Source organism: Palaemon carinicauda, chromosome 7, assembly GCF_036898095.1.
Source record: "Palaemon carinicauda isolate YSFRI2023 chromosome 7, ASM3689809v2, whole genome shotgun sequence".
NCBI lineage: Eukaryota > Metazoa > Arthropoda > Malacostraca > Decapoda > Palaemonidae > Palaemon > Palaemon carinicauda.
This window is the reverse complement of record NC_090731.1, coordinates 82,342,339-82,365,056: the sequence shown is the minus strand read 5'-3', so window position 1 is coordinate 82,365,056 and position 22,718 is coordinate 82,342,339. Positions and strand designations below refer to the sequence as shown.

Genomic DNA, 22,718 nt, shown 5'->3' with positions numbered 1-22,718 from the left:
ATAATAATAATAATAATAATAATAATAATAATAACCAGCTGCAACTTGGGACAAATATTGTTTATGAGATACGCATTGTCCCTTGTTCATGTCGCTTACTATCACACAGTTCACTGTAATATTGCTACATTTAACATCATATTTAAGAAGGTTACATGATAGCTGTGTCTTTTCAATTGTAGATATTACCATGGAATTTGGCAGGAACAGAGAAACTATGCTTTCCATTAATCCCTGAAATTTTCTTTTGGTTATGTGAGTTATTTTAGGTACAATTTACTCCACCGCCAAAAAATAACCATCCAACCCATACCGAAATAAACGTTTGCTGTGGATTTTTTATGACAGATATCAACATGAAAATTGATAAGGACAAAGTAAATATTCATCCAATAACTCCTTGAAAATTTCATTTAGATATATGTGAAATATTCCACGAGTAATTTACGGCGTCGTCGAAAATTGGCCTCCCGTGGATATCGAAACATGGCTACTGTGACTTTTCTATGGCAAGTATCAATACGAAAATTGGAATGAATGTAGTTCACATAACATCCACCAAACCCTGTAAAATTAATTAGGATATCTGTGAAACTCTAGGAGTAGTTTGCTGCTCCCCACTGACTTTTCAGGTAAAAAATCGTCACTTAGGAAAAAAGGGACATCCAGGGCATGCCTATAACAGGTATGAACATGAAAATTGGCAGAAACAAAGCTTATACATATATCTGAATAATCCATTAAAATTTCAATTGAATATATTTATTTGCATGGGAGTTATTGACCCCGCCGCCGAAAATAGCTGCTCCCCCCCCCCCCCCACAAGTCAAATAGACCTCCCACCATTTCGAAAAAAATGTCTGCAGTGACTTTTCTATGGCAAGTATCACTCTTAAAATTAATGTGCCTGTAGTACACATAATACCCATTAAACAATGTGAAAATCATTTGGATATGTGTAAAACTCACGAAGGAATTAACTGCTCCTCACTGATTTTTTAGCTAAAAATCGTCACTTACGAACAAAAATGACCTCCAGGGCATGCCTATAACAGGTATGGACATGAAAATTGGCAGAAGCAAACCTTATATATATACAGTATATATATATATATATATATATATATATATATATATATATATATATATATATATATATATATATAATCTGTTAAAAATATGTTATTGACGCCGTCGCCAGAAACATCAGCTGCTCCGCTCCCCCCACCCAGCAATAATAATAAAAGGGAATGACTGGACTACGGGCATGCCTATAACAGGTATGAACAAGAAAATTTGTAAAAACAAAGCCTATATATATCTAAATAATCCCTTAAAATGTCATTTGAATATACTTATTGGTATAGGAGTTATTGACCCCGCCGCTGAGATTCGTTCGCGAAAATTTTGGCATTTCTTATAAGGTCAACCACTTCGTCATTATTATTATTATTATTATTATTATTATTATTATTATTATTATTATTATTATTATTAATTGCTAAGCTACAACCCTACTTGGAAAAGCAGGATACTATAACCACAGGGGCACCAACAGGAAAAAATAGCCCAGTGAGGAAAGGAAACAAGGGAAAATAAAATATTTCAAAAGCAGTAACAACATTAAAATGAATATTTCCTAAATAAGCTATAAATACTTTAACAAAACAAGAGGAAGAGAAATTAGATAGAATAGTGTGCCCGAGTGAACCCTCAAGCAAGAGAACTCTAACCCAAGACAGTGGAAGACAATGGTGCACAGGCTATGACACTTCCCAAGACTAGAGAACAATGATTTGATTTTGTAGTGGCCTTCTCCTAGAAGAGCTGCTTACCATAGCTAAAAGGTCTCTTCTACCCTTACCAAGAGGAGAGTAGCCACTGAAAAATTACAGTGCATTAGTTAACCCCTTAGGTGGAGAAGAATTGTTTGTTAATCACTGTGTTGTCAGTTATATGAGGACAGAGGAGACTATGTAAAGAATATGTAGAGTATAATTTTCTGTAATCATCTGGCAAAAGGTTTATCTCTTTCCAAGAATTACATATCATAGCACTTTTGAAACAAAGGATAGATTATGAATAGGTCTATATGAACCTAATTCCTGATAATCTAAAGCACCTTTCAGAACCGGTGTAACTATAGCCATTTTCTCAGATTTGGGAAACGTACACTCATCGATGATTGTATTTAATATTTCTGCAACTATATGGGCAAGACTAGAAAAATTTCTTTTGCAAATTACCTCGGATACTGGCATTGGATCCATCACAGTTTGTTTTCAATCCTGGAGACTTCGTCTTGAGTTATATTATTGAATTTCGTAAGTTTTTATCTTTATATCTGGTGTAGCACTAATCTGATACTGAATATTTATGAATAACCTAATTATATTTTCTATTTTGTTTTTCAAGAATTCTATAGAATTAGTTGCCAGTTCTTGGTCGCTGTTACCTTCTGGTAGCCCTTTTTCCATTTGCATTGTCCATTACACCATTTAGCAGAATATATATCAGAGATAGAGGAAAACAGATTTATCCAGGAAGCATGGAAGGGTATGTTAATTTTCTCACTACATAAAAAGGGAAATGAAAATTAATTAGAAAACTAAAGAGGGATATTTATTACAAGTAAAATTAGCAAGCCATGTGAGAAAATAAGAATGGAAAAATCAAAAAACAAATTCAAGGAAGAGATCAGTAAGTTCCAATGTGGAAGCACTGAAGGAAGGTCGACTGCAGATCTTCTGCTAACTCTGAATGTAGTAATCGACTAAAATGTTTACATGGGAGGACCAACATACTGTACACATGGTTTGTGGTGCATAAAAGTGTTGTGATCAATTTAGATCTCATTAAAGAGGTGGAAAAAATATAAGATGGAAAGAAGCAGTGAAGAAAATGAACGATAAAGGTGTAGCATTGAGATCGAAGGAAATGTAAGACAAGGAACTTTATTTGGATCCACGCTATGCAATACAGTGACTGGTAAATTAAACAGCATCAGTAAGAAAAAAGTAAAACATTGCCAAGGAATGCTGAAATTGAATCCCTGATATTTATAAAAGATATGTTTCCCACAGGAAGGAATAGAATGTGCTATAAGTAACTGGCATAGCTTAGAGATCTTTAAAAAATTCACAATCATAACCAATCTCAAAAAATCTGGTGTATCAATAATTCTCAACGGAAAGAAAATGAAAGAAGAGGAGATGAAAACAAAATTAAAGAACGGGCCAGTAAGTATGGTTAGGGAATATAAGTATCCGGAAGAATGGTACACAGAGAAATGAGTATCAATAAGAAAAGAAAAAGGGTCGCATACATGGCCCGAGAAATGCAAAAATATTGAGACGTGAGAGAAGTAGGAAAAAGGGCATTAGAAGTGAGGAAGAATATATGAAACAGTGGCTGTTCTAACAATATTTGCAAATGTAGACCTGGAATGAAATAAGACATAAAGATATGAATGCTTCGGAAAACCTTCAATATACAAGGTGTCTATAAAGTTTGGACATAGGATTATTGGATATGTTTTATTTATAGTTAAATTGATATATTTTTTTCATTTCTTATATTATGGCTTTGTCGAAAGAAGAAAGAGTTGAGTTGGCAACTCTCAGCGGACGTGAAGAATTGTCAAATAGAAAGACAGGAGATAAATTTAAAACGCGTCATCCAAGGAAAATTCCAATTGAATTTTCCACAGTGGCGAAGGTGTTTAGGATATTTAAGGAAACAGGCAGCGTTTGGATAAACCGCATTCTAGGCGACCAAGTGTATCAATTGAATCCATAGAAATTATGGCTAAAGTGTGTGGGGGAAAAAAAAAATCAATCCACAGGACATCTGACGAGTTGTGCTTTCCAAAATCTACCATCGGTAAAGTTTTAAAATAACCAAAGTTTCATCGTTACAAATTACAAATCTTGCATCACTAAACGGAGGAAGACCCTGATAGACGAACTGAGATGTGAGAATGGCTCTCAACAAAACTAATTAATAATATTCGTTTCACAATAGACTTGTGTTTAGCGATAAAGGTATCTTTTACGTGAAATCAACCGACGAAATGTTCCATACTAGTCGCAAGAAAATTCACATTTTGTTGGTTATTCCAAACAAGAAGGAGCAAAAAATAAAAATATGGTTTAGTGTGGTGACACTTCCTGGTGACACTTATAATGCTTAAAGATCATCTGACAGCACAGCTTGAAAGTCTTGGTGATGGAATTCCTGAGTGGTTCCAGCAAGATGGCGCTCCTGTGCATTTACTATGAAGGTAAGAGATGGGTCAACTATCACTTTCTCTAATTGGATTGGAAGACGTGGTCAAGTCGAGTGGTCTCCTCGTTCACCTGATATTAGTTCTCTTGATATCTTTTCCCTGGCTATGCTAAAAGGAGAAAATGTACTCAGTAAAAATAATTGACTTAGTGGACTCGAATCAGCGAATTAGGGACGAATGTGCCAAAATTGAGAATTACGAAATTTTATTGCATCAAGTTCATGAAGATTTTGTAAAACCCATTAATATTTGCATTGCAAATAATGGAAAACATATTGAATATTTTATTTGAATAGAAATAAAAAAAATAGAGTGTTTTATGTTTTACCTATTTTTACCTGTGTCCAGACTTTATGGACACCCTGTACAATAATAAGAAATATGTATGAACAACCATCAAGGATTTCATACGGGGCACCATAGCACCAACAAGAATATGGAGAATGTCTTGTAGAAAAAACTATGAAAAATAATTCTGTTCCATAACATCATAAACTCCGAAGAAAAGAGATTAACCAGAGAGATAATGGAAGATCAATTGAAGAACCCGTATGCGAAGTGCTGCAGCAGCAGCTTTGAAGAATTTTTTGGAAATATAGAATGAAAATAGGAGAAATAAGAAATTGAGGATAAAGGACCCTGAAAATGAAATTATGAAAAGATTTATCGAAAAGATAGAGGAAACTAATAAAGTAAAGAAGAAATGTAGGGAAAAAAACTGAGATTTGTAGAAGGGAATGGCCCCAACCTTATATCAGAGAAATGGATATACTGTAGATAAGGCAATCCTTATAATAAAAGCAAGGTTAAACATGTTCAAACTAAACGCAAATTTCAGGAGAAAATACTTTGATGATATGTGTAGGCCTACCTGTGCAGGGATGAAGAAAATGATACAGAACATTTATTTACAAGCCTCAAATTAGGAAAATCAAATGGACAAGAAATAAGAGTGGATATGTTGCAAAACCTCAGAAGAGAGCCATCAATCTGAAAGAAGAGTTAAAAATGCCAAATTTACCACAACAAGTTACCAAAAATGATAACAAGCTTTAATCCTAACTGATTTTAAGACCGACTGGGATAAAATTAAAATTTAAGATTTTCATCAAGACTATTGTTTATGGTTACAGGAAAAAAACTCAATTGCAATACTGAGTATAAGCTTAGAAACTTTGCGCCTATCTATTAATTGATAGATAGAGTGTACGCAAACTTATTTTGTGGAGTGAGCAGTTGGAATCAGGAACCAGGAACCTGCCGATTCCAAGATACCTAACGGTTTTGAAAGTATTTTCAAGAGAAAATTGAGGTATTTACTCAGCGTTTGTTACTGGCAATATGAATTGATGTTCTGTATAGCAGTGTATGCAAGATAATAGGTAGTAGAAAGCATTAAAGTAACAAGTGTGAAGCGACGCCAAAGGTGTGGCCGTGCTTATAAAACACTATTCATGATAAATAAATACAGTTGGTTATCATATTACTTTATATATATATATATATATATATATATATATATATATATATATATATATATATATTTATTTATTTTTTTTTTTTTTTTTAGTAGCAATGACGCATGAAAAGCTACAAGCAAGACTTTAAAACGGTTTATATATTGTTTATGTCCTGGAATAACCCAAATGATGAACCATGAGTTAATTCCGCCCTTGTGTTAAGTACTGATCTGAGATACATTACACTAGCCTGTCCTCAGTACCATGAAGATACCGTCTATACCTCAGAAGCGTCAACATGCTTAAGGTTTATAATTGCAGTCATAATACATATATAGTGTACATACAAATATTTCCCTGCAATAAAATTTCAATGAAGAGACCAATTTTAACCTTGAGAACGAACAATTTCCTGAATTGAACTATTGTATTATGGTACTGCACACAATTTTTACCAATTTTATAATGGTAAAGTAAATATTCCTATGCTAGTTTGAATGTAAGAGGTTAGAGATGAAGTGTGATGCACTTAATCAATAACATTCCCCTTTGTTAAATTAGGTATGATAGTTCAAAATTAGGTAATTTAATGGTGATGAGGAAAGCACTTTATAACCAACACAATATATTGTTTAGCTAAAAGTCAACTAAAACAAGTTAAGATAAGTCATATCATATTAAGGGAGGTTGCAAGATTATCATACGGGATGTATTTGACTGAAATATTTCCAGTTTGATAGATTAAGTTGGATTGATGAAAGGTGCAATAGGGAGGAGGTAAAAATATAAATGAATAGGCTTCACTGAAAATCCGAACTATGTTAATTTGCAGTTTTAACCAGCACTCCTCCCCTCAAACTCCCTCAACATACTGGACACCACACCCTCGAAGGTAAACTAACCTTTCCTAACATTTTGTAACCTCCTAACAGGAGCCACCAAACCTCCATATAAGGTGGACTAGCCTAATCGAACATTTTCTAACCACACCATGGCTCTTAGCCCCCCTAGAACCCCCTTTAGGGTAAAGTAATCTAACCGATGGCACTTCGCTCCCTGTAGACTGCTCCATAAGGTCAACTTAATGTAATTTTCCGGCATGGCAAAATTCATCAAATAGTGAGATTCATATACCTGCTAAGGGCTAAAGTTATTTACGGTGTATTTATTGAAGTAACAATAAAACCTTTAGCCAGATTTAGTAGGTTTCTTGATTATAGGAAATTTTGTAGTCTAAACGCAATTTTGTTAGTTTAATTATTTTTTTCTGAAAAGGGTCCCAGTATTATGCAGAAAATTTAGAGAAACAAAACAGTTTGGTTGTTCTAATACTTGCTTATTTGTATATTATTCAGTAGTTACTCGAAAGAAATCAAATAAAGTTAGTAACCCCTTTCGCTTAATAATATGATAGGATATATTTAATGCAGACAAAACTGTGATGCTCTTCCATTTTGCATTTTTATTGTAACTTTTGTCAGAATCAAGGCGAGTCACGGTGTGTTGGGCAAGAATTTATAATTCATATCTAATAGTAATTAACTAATTGATTATTATTGAAATGAATTAATTTAATAGTAATATTTTTTGATCAATGCACATTGGCCAATTAAATAATCTATGTTAATTTTAAGTCAGATAAGGTAATAAACATCCTTCTTGGTCACTAAGTTCTATGATAGTATTACCCGTTGTATAATATATTATATATTGCAATTTAGTTATTAAGTTGTTGGTTCTTATTGAAATTCTCTCTCTCTCTCTCTCTCTCTCTCTCTCTCTCTCTCTCTCTCTCTCTCTCTCTCTCTCTCTCTCTCTCTCATAACTTAACTTACAAAATATGAAAAAAAGGATTTACGTAAGAATTCAGTAACTAGTAACAGTCTGTATCTCTTCTGACTGCGTTGCACATTTAAAGTTTTCAGACAGCAAGGCAGTGAAACAAGCTGGCTCACATTACGAATATTACTGTGTCATTTGATGACACATAATTGTACAGCTCAGCTGTCCTGATGAGCTGGGGAGTGCAATTTGGCCATACTAAATTATACCTAAGAAGGGTGTGAATGGCATAACCCTATCTGTAATTGCATTGATGCATGCCTCTGTAGCTGCACACCATTTTGATTTCAAGTAAACGCGTTTTTCCCTAGAAGGTAATGCCTACTATGTTTATTTTATTCATTGCACACACACACCATAATAAAACTAGCTAATGTGTAGAGATATAAAGCTCTGTTGTATGGCCACTTGACTAATAATTGGATTGATTTTAGCATGAACACAATGACACCCCAGTAAAAAGATAACTTAGTAGCAAAAAAAAATACATATCTATGACCATAAAACTGAACACTAAGGACTGTCTTCCTTGAATAGTATTTGTTATGGACACTTTTCTTATTTAGCTTATTTAGTCACGTCTCCCACTGATTAGCATCATCTTCCTTTCCTCACAACATAGCTTGAAATGCTGCGCTGTTAGATTTTTATAGTATTAAGTTTGTTTAGTTTGCAGCATGAGTTCTGTACTGCTTAGCCCATATTGTATATACATACACACACATGTACATTAAAACGACCCTAACCCGATTAAGCCTAATGTTGAATAATCTGAACACCCAAATAAAAATACATTAGTAGTAATGTAAATAATGTTATGATTGGTCTTATGTGGCCAGTGTGTTGTGTATAGCTGAGTGAGCTCCTAAGTGAAAGCTAAGCGTGTAGTTGCGTAATGTTAAGAGAACTCTTAAGTGACCAGATATAGTCCATTGTTGTTTACGATGCATTATGATAAAAATATGATATAAATAACAATAAACGTCATGTTTATATAAATAGAAACCGGACAAAAACATGTATTATTGGATACACAAAACTTTCAGATAAACTGCTGGTCACCTCGCCCTATTTAGATTGGTTTATGAAGGTTTTACTGTATTATGTTCTACCAACTTTACTGAAGCTATACTGTTCCAATTGATGATTGATAAATATTGGCTTCATTCAAATGAAATTATATATACTTTATATCACTCAATTTGAATATTTTATAACAAATGTCATTTGTGGCTGTGGAGTTTCTGCATGAAGAAACTGTTGAAATTGTTCACAAGTCATGAATAATGAAGAAAGAAAATTTGAGTTAGCCCTATAATGAGGCTGATGGCACATGGTGTTAGGATTAAAGACTAAATAATTACCATTACTATATTTCTGTTAAGAAGTAATTAAGTAATTTAATAATGAAGTAATAAGTAGTATTTTAAAGTATTTTTCTTTTGTACATACAAATCGCTGATCGTGCCATGTCAGGGTGTGTATTATTACAGGTTTCCAAAGGCAGGTACTTGATCTAAAGTTAAGGGGGAAGAAATGCCTGATAAAGAAAGATGACAGTTATATGAAATCAAATAATTTTCATCTCCAAGATCAAGAGATTCGGGTCTAAAAAGATTTGTAGCAATGTCAGAGGCAGAGACCGCTGGTAGGGTATGCTTTTCATGTACTTATTCAATGTCTGTCACAAAAAAAAATTGTGCTTAAATTTTTTATTATACTGTAGCTTTGTTCTTTCTTTTCAAAACCATTACTGTGAGAATGGTAATCCTTCTGCTAGACGCAGCTTACAAAGCTAGTGTGTTGGCATACCTCATAAAACCTGAGGAAGAAAATCAGCAGCTAATGGTAAACCTACTGCAATCTGTAGCTAGTGCTGTAGCGTCAGGAGAGGATGACGTGGAGGATGTTTTGCCAGCTACAGTGTGCAGTTCAGAGGAGCTGGATGACCTGTGCACTAAATTGTCTGATGAAACATTGAAAACAAAATTGGTAAAAACGCGTATTAGGGTTGTCTTATTGAGATACGAGACTATACTTTGAAGTGTTTTCCTGCTTTTATTATTTGTTGCAGATTATTCTGCATAATTTGAATATATATCTCATTATTTTAAGGCAACTATTATGTTCTTTTCTATTATAGATACTGTATTTGTCCTCTTTAGGAGGAGAGAGCCTTGAAGACATGGTTCATGGGATTCTTACAAAGTTTGGCAGCAATTGTATGTGGTCATCATACAGATTGAAGGGAAGGAAGGGGAAGCTAGCAGTTACTGAGCAGAAGGGAGAATTAGCAGTTACTGTTCATCCTATCTGCAAAGTAAGTGTACGAAATGGCTTGTTCGCAACAGTAACTTCAAACAATATTTTAAGTAATAAGAAAATATTATGATGTGACCCAAAGGAACTTGCTTAGGAAATTTCACACAAAGAAAAAATCATCCAAAGTAGAACATGAAATTAGTGAAGCCGTGAACCATGCCCTTAAAAAGAAAAAGTGGCACAAAGTACAAGGTCAGCGTGAACTTCATTTACTTCATTTTGGTATTCCCTCAACTTTATCACTTTTTATTTCAAGGAATAAAATATGCACTTTGATACTAAAGCAGCACCTCAGTGTACATCTCGTCCCCTTCTACATTCTCCTTTTCACTCCAGCTGTACACACACACTCTCAACGGTCTTGCCCTATCATCTAACACTCCACATGCTCCTCTCGGTAATTAATTTTCACTGCACACATTCTTGTCTGCTCTTCCCTTTTTCCAGTCAATCTTTTCGAACTGTGCATTCCTTTTGTCATAGTAAACCCATTTCTTAAACATCTCTTAGACCCCATATAAATACATTCCTCCTTATCTTGAGCTTTGTAATAACTTTTGATTTCCTTTCTCAAATAAAAAAAAAAAAGTCTACATTCTTATTGTAATATCGTGATGTGTTTTTTTCCCACTGGAACCTGAGTCTGAGAATTAAAAGTGTTTAATAGTACATGAGTTATCCGATTTTGATGATTAACCACTGTCGATATAAAGGCAGATGCCTAGGTTTACAGTGCCCCCGGAAGGTCCTTCAGTATGAAACGCTCCACTTGCACACTTGTCCTCAGCCTTGAAACTCTACATCCCACATGACCCTGATTTCCCACCTGCTGCTTCTTAATGTGGTAATTGTGGGTGTGCATGGAAGCCAGTGCCATTTCTTTCCTCACTCCAAAGTACCATTGATTTGCTTCTTCTCTTGCACTATGTGAAATTCATAATAATAAAATTCATTATAGTTTTTAAAATATATGAAACTTCTGCACTACTACCACAAGACACCATAGATAATCTTTCCTCTACTATGAATGATTAATCAGTGAATTTGTTCTTCATCCCGAATGTCTTTAGAGTGCCATATAATATTTTTAATATATTTATGGCCTACAAGAAATTTTTATTTTTCCATATTTTTGGCCCTTACGGAATGTATTATTTGTGTTAATATACTATAGTCATGTTTCGTTAAATGTCAAATTTGTCCATATATTTATATAAGCTACTTATTCTCTTCTTTGAATTCATATTATATTAGTATATATCAGTGCCTCTGGAATGTACTATTATTATATATCAATTTATGGCATACTTGGAATGATTAGTTTTCAAATATATATTTGTAGCCTTCTGGAATGATTTTTGTCTATATTCGCATATATTGTTTCTTGAATTAACTTTTTCTCTTTAATACATAACAGTGCCATGGAACGCACCATTCCTGGAATGTTATTTTGTTAATATACTCTATATTCGCATATACTAAAGTATCTATACACAACCTTAAAAATTAATATACTTTTTTGCGTTAATATAGGGCTATTTATGCACTGCACCTGATAATGTAGATTAATATTCATTTTTGTAGATAAATATGCTCTAATGTGAATATACCAATTATTATACAATAAATTTATCCATATTAATAACTGCTTTTGATGTAAACCTTTCATTATCATCATGAGGACATTGGATTTTTTTCAGGTTGTTTCCGCGCTATTCCTAGTGTACCGATGTACGACGATTTCACATAGAAATGTAACGTTGCTGCAACGGTGGCGCAATGTGGTGGTGACCACATTATAAAGGCTTAAATGGCGCTCATGAATGGCAAAGCCAAGGGACAGTGACATTGCCGTATCAAGCAGGACAATGCGCTACAGACTTACCATATTACATATGATCAGTGCCCAAGCCTCTCTCCACCCAAGCTAGGATCATGGAGGACCAGGCAATGGCTGCTGATAACTCAGCAGATAACTCAGCAGATAACTCAACCTTACCCCCTCCTTCCTTATCTCACTAGGATGGTGATGTTGCAGCGAACAAAGGAACTAACGAGTTTAAGCGGGACTCAAACCCCAGTCGGACAATCACCAGGCAAGGGCGCTTCCACCCGGCCACCACAATCATATAGATGTGTTTGTTGGCATATTGCTTAATTAATATTTTATAATTTTCATTTCCGCTTGTATCGTCTTGTTGATAATCATAGAATAACTATATTGATAATTAACAATGAATGCATATGGGTAGGGCTAAAGGGTAAAAGCATGCTCTAAAACCGTTGGGGATAAACAGCAAGGTGACGTACAGTCGATACATAGATAGACGAAGCTTGTGGTTGACCCCACATATTAGACCTTGGGTTGACCTGTCTAAATAGAGACTACTGCTGTAGAGCATTTAGATAAAGGGGTGTTTTGTATCCGACAATTACCGACACATAATTAGCAACTTTATGTGCCTCACTCCTCCTTTCGTTGGACTTTCGTATTGATAACTCATGCAAAACAAGAAATTGAGAAATTCAATCCTAAAACAGGTCGTCAGAATATTCATGGTCACAGATGTGGGCAGCGTCTGCTTTCCCACGCGCCTTATCCTAATGTTACTATTGACACCAAAAATTTCATAATTTCTAAAAATAATAGAGTTAGAATTCGATCTCCCAGAAACCCAATTAAAAGAATAGACTACTGATTAACATCATGCATCGCAAAAAAGGGTCTTAGATACTAAAAGGTTAAATTAAACATAAAAACTCACTGGTGGTCAGTAGCATTGAAGAATCGGTGTGCGTGTTCTGGGGCCGAGTCCTCCGGGCCATGGGGAGCAGGATAACTAAGGACCATCATCACAGGGGGTGATGGCTCCATGCGTTTGCTCGTCTCTAAGAAGTGGACGCCGTCGTTGGTAATAACATGGGGGTAGTAGTCCTGAAAGAGTGTCACAGAAAATTAATTATGTTGGCTACTTGTTTACGTACGAGAGAGAGAGAAATAGATAACAATAAACATACACCTACCCAAGAAAGTGAGTCAAGTTTTCTGTGACAGTCTCAAACGTTATTGCTTTCGGTCTTTTTAATTTTATTCACTGAACTTTTTACCATCTCATTGCAGATCGAAGTGTCGCTGAATGACATAAGCAGTGTTAGTAGCACTTGAGCAGTCCCAACAACATGAAGTCGGATTTTGGTGGAAGTAAATATCCTTGGAGTTTGGGGTGATATATGATTAGAAATTGGCGAAAAATATAAATAAAATTAGAACTCTGTTTGGAATGAGTATCGATGGATACATCCATATCCGATGTTTGTTCAATTTTCTAGTTGATTTGTAACCAAACATACTTTAAAATGTTTCTATCTTACTAATTTTTGGCAAACAATTATGGACTGAGGATATACCTTCCTGCCAGATATGGGGAAGACCATATGAAAAACATTCAATTAATCTGGGAGGTTACTGTGTTGGTTTACTTGTAAAATATTATACATACTAAAACTTGAATGCAACATTATGGATTTTGTGAAATCTAAGAAGAGCAAGATGAGAGAAGAGACGCACGAGTGCGACCAAGAGAAATAAAACTGTGTATTTAACTTGAAAAGGCTGACCAAGCAAACGAGACAATCGCCCTGAGCATGATATAGTACATACACGAAGGTCGGAGCTTCAAAACATCAAGAGCTTATATGAAATCATAATTACTTTTAAGTACAGTCCATGCTAGGAATACTGAGACAATAAAAAATTAATAAAAAATTAAACAATTGATGAACAATAACTCCAGTTATCAAAAGCGCTACCATTTTATTTACACATACGGCATATATATATATATATATATATATATATATATATATATATATATATATATATATATATATATATATACAGTATATATATATATATAGATAGATAGATAGATAGATAGATAGATATAGATAGATAGATATTCACAACAAAAACAACAACAACCAATGTAGCTATATCTAGTCCACTGCAGTATAAAGGCCTCAAACATGTCATTTCAAGTCTGGGGTTTGGCCAGTTTCCATGACCACACTGGCCGGTGAGGATTGATTAATTTGGTGATCAAGAAGAATAAGCTTTGGTTGTTTACAAACGCTTTTTGGAAAGCTCTGCTCTTTTTGTGATTTTGAGATCGTTTTCCGAGGTTTTTCTTCTAAATTTTGACTACAACTTGTGAGTAAGATGAAGGTGAACTAATTAGTGTTTCAAGTAAAGTAAACTTGTGTGTCATAGTTTCTATTATTAGACGTAGTTTGCCTTGATACACCTCCAAGGAATCGCCAAGACGTCATCATAGAAAACGGAGCGTTTTCAACCAGAGGACGATGGCAACAACATTCCAATGTCTGCAAGACTTAAACTAAATACTACAGTTGGTTTAAAATTTTCATGTCCCCCTGATTATGAGTCGGCATGTGATGTCAAATTCAATAAGTTGAAAACAAGTAAAAAAGGAAGATGTTCCCTTCCAATGGGAAGAAGACCATGAATCCACCTATCAACACCTGAAACGCCAAATAGCGCCATCAAGCACGCTGTCTTACTATGACCCAACTCGACCTGTGGCTCTTGAAATCGATGCATCGCAAAAAAGGCCTCGGGGCGGCCCTCATCCAAGACGGGAAGGTAATAGCATTCGCCAGCAAAGCCCTGACACCAACGCAGGCAAATTACAGCAATATCGAGCGAGAGGCCCTTGAACTAGTACACGGCGTGCAACGATTCCATACCTACCTATACGGAAGAGACTTCGAAGCTGTAACTGACCACAAACCCCTCGTTAATATCTGGGAGAAGCCACTGATCAGTGGCCCACCTAGACTATAACGTCTCTTCTTGAAACTGCAGGGGTATGACATGAGGGTGTCATGGGTAGATAGAATAATATAGGAAAGAATGTTAAAACACGTGATTTTTCTACTCTTAGAGAAGCAGAGAGAGAGAGAGAGAGAGATAAGGTCCCGCTATTGTTTATTGAAGCTGCCATCGTCAAGTTATGTGCCTAGGTTGGAGGTCTTTGAGCACAACGAGCCCCTGTCTATAGAGGACCAAGGAACCCATGAGAGAAGATTAAGTGTGTTTGTCGCCGAAGAGAAGTACATTAGCCGAAGGAGTCAACTTTATGAAATTTGATTACACCAGCAGAGCGTTCGTCTAGGTGTTATCAGCGGTTTCAAGGAACACCAATGAGGATGAAGAAACGAGAAAATTTCCTTATATGGACCTGTCCATAGTTAACCCCTCCCATACAGGGATATATAAACTTCCACGCGATCAAGAAAAGGGGGACAATACGAAAAAGAGACGAGGAAGAAACCCAAGAAAGAAAGAGAGAGAGAGAGGGCGAACAAGCTGAGCGAAGGAGAGAAGGCTTAAGGACGAGAATGCAGACGTAACCAGCTTTGTCCGAGATGTCCTAACGAGTTGCCTCCCGCCCTCATTACCCCCGACGAGCCGCCAGACCTGAAAACATCTCCGTTCCTGTCAACCGTCGAGAGCTGCTGCGAAGAGTAGTATATTCTTTTTGTATTATTCATCTACCATCTTGACTGTCCCCCATTTTGCTGGAGTGTAGTTTTAATCAAATGATTCTCATTGTTTAGTTCAGTGCTTCCTAAGTACTCAATCAAGAAACATTCACCTTTGACTAGTTGTGAATAAAATTATGTTTTCTTTTGCGAGTTTTCTTTCTATATTTCCTATTGTTTCTAATTGGTTGTAGTTGAAAAGTCCCCATTTCATTAATTAATTCAACAGAATCTGGTTCGATCCCCACGAGGATCGTAACAGTTGGCGACCTTTGCCAGAATTTTCGACTACATAACCAATTGAAACAGGGAGAATATAGAAAGAAACAGAATGAGTGCGATTACTAGAGATTTGATAGATTCAGGTAAACTTCTTGGTCTAGATGGCGATGATCTCCGTGATTATGTTATTAAGAGAGAACAGGAAACGTTTGAGAGAGATGAAAGAGCAGCTGAAAGAGAAGAAAATGAAAGAAAGCGAGAAGAAAATGAAAGACAGCGTAAGCATGAGTTAGAAATGGCTCGTTTAAGACAAACTCTTCATAACAGTCGGTCAGGTAGCAGATCAGGGAGCAATTCATCTTTAAATAGTGACACTGATAGTTTAGATATGAGTGCAGTGCTTAAACTTATACCGAAATTTGATGAGGAAGATGTTACGAAATATTTTATGTCTTTTGAAAAGTTAATGAACAGAGTAGGTGCTCCTAAAAGACAGTGGACTTTGTATTTACAATCAGTTTTAAGTGGTAAAGCACATTCTGTGTATAGTTGTTTGTCTGAGGATGAAAGTAAAGATTATGAAACTGTGAAAGAAACCGTACTTAGTGCATACAGATTGGTACCAGAGGCGTACCGTAAGAAGTTTAGAAGTTTGAAGAGAGATGATACTAGTACTTATGTAGAGTACGGAAAGAAGTTAGAAAGGTCGTTTTGTGATTGGTTGACTTCCGCTGAAGTCGATAATTTTGAAGATCTCAAGAACTTAGTTTTGTTAGAAAGTTTCAAAGATAACATATCTCCAGACACCAAATTATATATAGAAGATAGGCGTGAAACATCTTTTGCCGGTGCTACTAGATTAGCAGATGAGTACAGTCTCACACATGGTTTAAGTGGCAGTAAAAAGAAAAACGATCTTTTGTCAAGTAAGGCACAACATAGTAAAAGTAGTTCTAGCAATAACGATAATAGGAACAGGGATTATTATCATTATTATTGTTACACGTGTGGGAAGGAAGGTCATATTTCTCGGTACTGTAGGAGCCAATGGGCAGTCAGTAATTCAGAGGTCATTTGTTACAATTGTAATAAGAAAGGTCATATAGCTAGGAATTGCAGAGTAGAAAGTACGAATGTGAAAAAACCTGTGTCACTAGTTAATAATCTTTCTTCAGGAAGGAATAATCTCTTGAAAGAAACGAGGAAACATTATGGTGAATTTTTGTCTGAGGGTTTAATTTCTTCTCTTAAAGGAGGTGATTCAAGGGAAGTAGTTTTGCTTAGAGATACGGGAGCGGCCGTATCACTCGTTAGGAGAGAGAGTGTACCAAGGAATGTAATAATCAGCATGAAAGAAAAAGTTATGCTAGGTGGGTTTCCGAACACTTGTGTAGTTTGTCCTTTGTTAAAGATGAAATTGGAAAGTCAGTTAGTAACAGGAGATGTAAAACTAGCAGTCGTGGATACTTTGCCCGTAGACGGCGTTGACATTATTGTTGGCAATGATTTAACTACCTCCAAGTGTGTGAATCCTATTTTAAGTGAAGTTCAAGTGCCTGAGATGATAGTAACCAGGTCAGGATTAGATACGGATATTGACTACGGTCATAGGTTGTTCGAGGATTCGAACGTAGGTAATAGAGGCAGTGGCAATGAACTTAGCATGAGTGTAGTTGAGGAAACTGACTTTACGAATGTTGATGATGTGAACAGAGATGATGATGTAGCTGTCGAAAGAAGTGATGTGCAGATTAGTGTTTCAGAAACTAGCTTATTGAGTAAGGATGAACTAGTTAGGATGCAGAGGGAAGATGAAACACTAACTAGAATTTTTGATTGTGAATTGGATGATGAACCTGAAAATGTTTGTAAGGAAACATTTAGTTTAAAAGACGAACTTTTGTGTCGCTATGTTCGTCCTAAGACAGGTAGCAAGGAGGAGGTGATAGAGCAATTAGTAACTCCTAGGAAACTTCGTGAATCAATTTTGAAATTAGCACATGATGAACAAGGACATTTAGGAGTAAATAAAACATTCAAGTGTATAACTAAAACGTACTTTTGGCCTAAAATGAAAAGTGATGTGAAGAGATATGTTTTAAGTTGTCACGAATGTCAAATGGCTGGCAAACCTAATCAAGTAATTCCCCGGGCCCCGTTATGTAATATCCCATCGGTAGGAGAACCTTTTGAGAATGTCGTAATTGATATCGTAGGCCCTTTGCCCAGGAGTAAGGGAGGGAATATCTATCTATTAACAATCATTGATAGACTAACACGATATCCAGAAGCAATCCCAGTAAGAAATTGCAATGCAAAAACTGTAGTTAAACGCTTGCTGAACTATTTCTCTAAATTTGGACTTCCTTGCGTTATACAGAGTGATAATGGTAGCAATTTTGTATCAAAGTATTTCAGAGATAAAATGAAAGAGTTAGGGATTAAACTTGTAACTTCCACCCCCTACCACCCTGAATCACAAGGAATTGTTGAACGTTTTCATCAAACGTTGAAAAGTTGCTTAAAGAAGTTGTGTAATAATTTCGAACATGATTGGGAAGAAAAGTTACCTTTTTTCTTGTTGGCTTTACGATTAACTCCTAATGACACCATGGGATTTAGTCCTTTTGATTTGTTGTTTGGTCACACCGCTAAAGGGCCTTTAGAAATTTTAAAGTGTAAGTTAATGCAAGAAGAAGGTGGAAAGGACTACATACAGAATATCGAAAATCACAAAGAGGATTCAAGGAAAGCCTGGCAGATGGCAAAAGAAAATGAGAGCAACCGTCAAGGGGAAACTAAAAGAAAATACGATCTTAAGGCTAAAGACAGAATTTTCCATGTAGGTGATAAAGTCTTAGTATTAGTCCAGAAAGAAGGTCCCTCATTATCTTATAAGTTCGAAAGTCCATTTCCTATCATAGAAAAAGGGGAAATTTGAATTACTTAATTGATATGGGTAAGCGTAGAGCTAAGTGGTTGCACATCAACTTGCTAAAGAAATATAATGAACGTCCAATGCCAGTTGTAACAGTGTCGCAGAGAGAAATTACTTTTGAGAAGAACTCTGATGTTCTTAATAATTTCACGTTGTTTAATTCTAGCTTAGAGGAAGAAAAAACAAGGGAATTATTCAATGTGTTTTCAAATTATCCAGAAACTGTTAGTGATAAGTTGGGTTTGACTAATCTTTTAAAACACGATATTGAGTTGCAGGACAAAAAACCCATTAGACAAAGTCCTTATCGTCTAAGCCCAGAAAAAACAAATTCAGTCCGACAGGAAATTAAGTATATGCTAGACAATGGTTTGATTGTTCCTAGCGTAAGTGACTGGTGTTCTCCAATAGTTCTTGTTAAGAAGGAAGATGGATCAGATAGGCTGTGTATTGATTTTAGAAAAGTGAATAGTGTTACGAAACAAAGTAATTTTCCTCTCCCCAGGATAGAAGATTGTTTAGATAAAATAGGAAATGCTAAGTTTATTTCTAAACTTGATTTGGCCAAAGGTTATTGGCAAGTACCTTTAAGTAGTCGAGCACAGAAAATATCTGCTTTCATAACACCTTTCGGTAGTTATGAACCCAAAGTTATGGCTTTTGGTCTACGAAATGCAGCGAGTACTTTTCAAAGATTAATGAATAGAGTTTTAAATGGAATTGATAACTGTGTTGTGTATTTGGATGATCTTGTAATATTTTCAGATACGTGGGAGCAACATTTACGCATTTTAGCTAAAGTATTGTCAGCACTTGAAAAAGCAAAACTTGTTTTAAATCTGAAGAAATGTGAATTCGGAAAAACCTCGATCACATATTTGGGTCATAAGGTAGGTCTAGGTAAGATTTGTCCAAAAGATGGGAACATAGAAGCTATCATCAACTTCCCAATTCCTACCAGTAAAAAACAGGCAATGAGATTCATCGGAATGATTTCATATTTCCGCCGATTTGTTCCTAATTTTTCAGAAATAAGTGCTCCAATTACTAATCTTTTCAAGAAAGGACGAAGTTTTGTATTTGATAATGACTGCATCGAAGCTTTCAATAAGTTAAAGGCCATAATGATTCACGAGCCTGTACTAATGTTGCCCGATTTTAGCAAGGAATTTAATTTAGCGATAGATGCAAGTGACATTGGAATAGGAGGAGTTCTGCTGCAAGAAGTGAATGGGATCAAGCACCCTGTGGCTTATTATTCGAAGAAGTTAAATAAAGCACAGCAGAACTATTCAACTATTGAGAAGGAATTGTTTAGTTTAGTATCAACTTTGCAACATTTTGAGATTTATGTACGTAGTGGTCATGTTTTAACTGTGTATACTGATCACAATCCATTAGTTTACTTAGATAGATTTAAGAATAAGAATAAACGTCTCATGCGTTGGAGTTTGGAATTACAAGACTATGATTTAAAGATAGTTCATATAAAGGGAAAGAATAATGTAATAGCCGACAGTCTTTCTAGAGACTTTTCAGAATGATATGGACGTTTGTTTCCTTTCTGTTTTTGTTTTTTCTTCTATCAACACGTAAGAGTGTGTTTTGCTTTTGGTTACATGATACGAGAGTAATGAAGTAATTGTCTCTCAGTTTAGGGATAAGAGATTTTCTCCTTTGATAGCTTTGTTTAAAAAAAAAGATAAAATCAGTAGATTTTCCTTTTTTTTTTCTTTTAGGGGGACGTGTCATGGGTAGATAGAATAATATAGGAAAGAATGTTAAAACACGTGATTTTTCTACTCTTAGAGAAGCAGAGAGAGAGAGAGAGAGATAAGGTCCCGCTATTGTTTATTGAAGCTGCCATCGTCAAGTTATGTGCCTAGGTTGGAGGTCTTTGAGCACAACGAGCCCCTGTCTATAGAGGACCAAGGAACCCATAAGAGAAGATTAAGTGTGTTTGTCGCCGAAGAGAAGTACATTAGCCGAAGGAGTCAACTTTATGAAATTTGATTACACCAGCAGAGCGTTCGTCTAGGTGTTATCAGCGGTTTCAAGGAACACCAATGAGGATGAAGAAACGAGAAAATTTCCTTATATGGACCTGTCCATAGTTAACCCCTCCCATACAGGGATATATAAACTTCCACGCGATCAAGAAAAGGGGGACAGTACGAAAAAGAGACGAGGAAGAAACCCAAGAAAGAAAGAGAGAGAGAGAGGGCGAACAAGCTGAGCGAAGGAGAGAAGGCGTAAGGACGAGAATGCAGACGTAACCAGCTTTGTCCGAGATGTCCTAACGAGTTGCCTCCCGCCCTCATTACCCCCGACGAGCCGCCAGACCTGAAAACATCTCCGTTCCTGTCAACCGTCGAGAGCTGCTGCGAAGAGTAGTATATTCTTTTTGTATTATTTATCTACCATCTTGACTGTCCCCCATTTTGCTGGAGTGTAGTTTTAATCAAATGATTCTCTTTGTTTAGTTCAGTGCTTCCTAAGTACTCAATCAAGAAACATTCACCTTTGACTAGTTGTAAATAAAATTATGTTTTCTTTTGCGAGTTTTCTTTCTATATTTCCTACTGTCTCTAATTGGTTGTAGTTGAAATGTCCCCATTTCATTAATTAATTCAACAGAATCTGGTTCGATCCCCACGAGGATCGTAACAGAGGGTCAAGTACAAGGAAGGACGAACCCTTGTACTTTCCGACGCCCTATCACGCCTTCCTAACCCACAAAATGACAAGGAAATCCCTTTGGATACACGAGTGGACGGACTGGAACTAGATGACATCGATGTGATATCAGTTGCACTCATAAAATTTGGTCCCCAGAGTTTGGAAGAGGTCCGCCATAGGTCTGACACCAACCCAGTGCTGTGCACTCTCAAGCATACTATCATCGAGGGTTGGCCTAACTCAGTAAAAGGCTGTCACCCCGATATCCGCCAGTTTTTCTCATACAGAGAATGCCTTGCCGTGGAAGACGGAGTCATATTCAAAGGGCGACAAGTTATCATCCCCAAAGAGGTCAGGGGCCGGATACTGGACCAGCTCCACCAGTCCCACCAAGGGATCACAAAAACACAAGCCCTGGCATGGGAGTGTGTATTCTGGCCCAACATCGCAAAGGATATAGAAGACAAGGTCAGGGCATGTGACATATGCCAGAAGTACCAGCCCCAGCAAAGTCCTAGTGAAACCACGCATCATGACATTCCCCAATGCCCTGGTTCAAAGTCGCTTCGGACATCTTCCAAATTGGCCACAAGACATATCTGATCACAACTGATTATTTCACAAAATTCCCAATAGTCACCGAACTAAAAAACCTGTCATCTGAAAATGTGGCCAACCACCTCAAATTCCTGTGTTCGCTGTTCGGATGCCCCAAAACCCTGGTTTCAGACAACGGACCTCAATACACGGGAGCAGCCATGAGGGACTTCACAAAAGCCTGGGGTATTGAGCACATCACATCAAGCCCACATTACCCTCAGTCCAATGGCTTCGCAGAGCGCGCAGTTGGAACATGCAAGGCGATTATCAAAAAATGCCTTGAGACAGGCGGTGATATGCATACTGCATTACTCCACTTACGGGCTACCCCGATCAACAATAAGACAACCAGCCCCGCAGAGCTCATGTTTGGTCGCAATGTGACCACTGACCTACCAGGCCGGTACGAACCACATCTCTCACACATAACGACCCACAACCACCTCCAGGACCGCCTAGGACCAAATCGGACACAACAGCACTTCACAGACCTCCAACCCGAACAACCACTCCGAATATTCGACAAGGCCTGCCACACATGGGTGCCAGGCAGAGTGGTACGTAAGCCAGAAGAACCCCAATCATACATTGTGGAAGCCCAAAACAGAGCGTGCCTCAGGAGGAACCAGTCCCACATCCGTCCGACACCGCTCGCGACAAACACAGAACCGTCCAACACCCGGCAGCAGGCTCCAACATCATCAGCACAGCCTCCACCACGACCCGCCGATATATCGCTGCCGCCACCTAGTGAGACCGAAATAACCCACCAAAGACCCGCAACTAGTGATAACACTACAGA

The 22,718-nt window shown here is 36.7% G+C and overlaps 1 protein-coding gene across 1 annotated transcript in view; it reads right to left on the bottom strand.

The window, feature by feature from the left end:
• The window catches only part of Sulf1 (Extracellular sulfatase Sulf1), an 893,213-nt gene that overhangs the window by 315,209 nt on the left and 555,286 nt on the right, over nucleotides 1–22,718 (bottom strand). Inside the window, exon 7 of the mRNA XM_068376733.1 lies at nucleotides 12,678–12,847. Coding sequence (XP_068232834.1) covers nucleotides 12,678–12,847 — 170 coding nt within the window. The remainder of the gene's footprint in view (nucleotides 1–12,677; nucleotides 12,848–22,718) is intronic.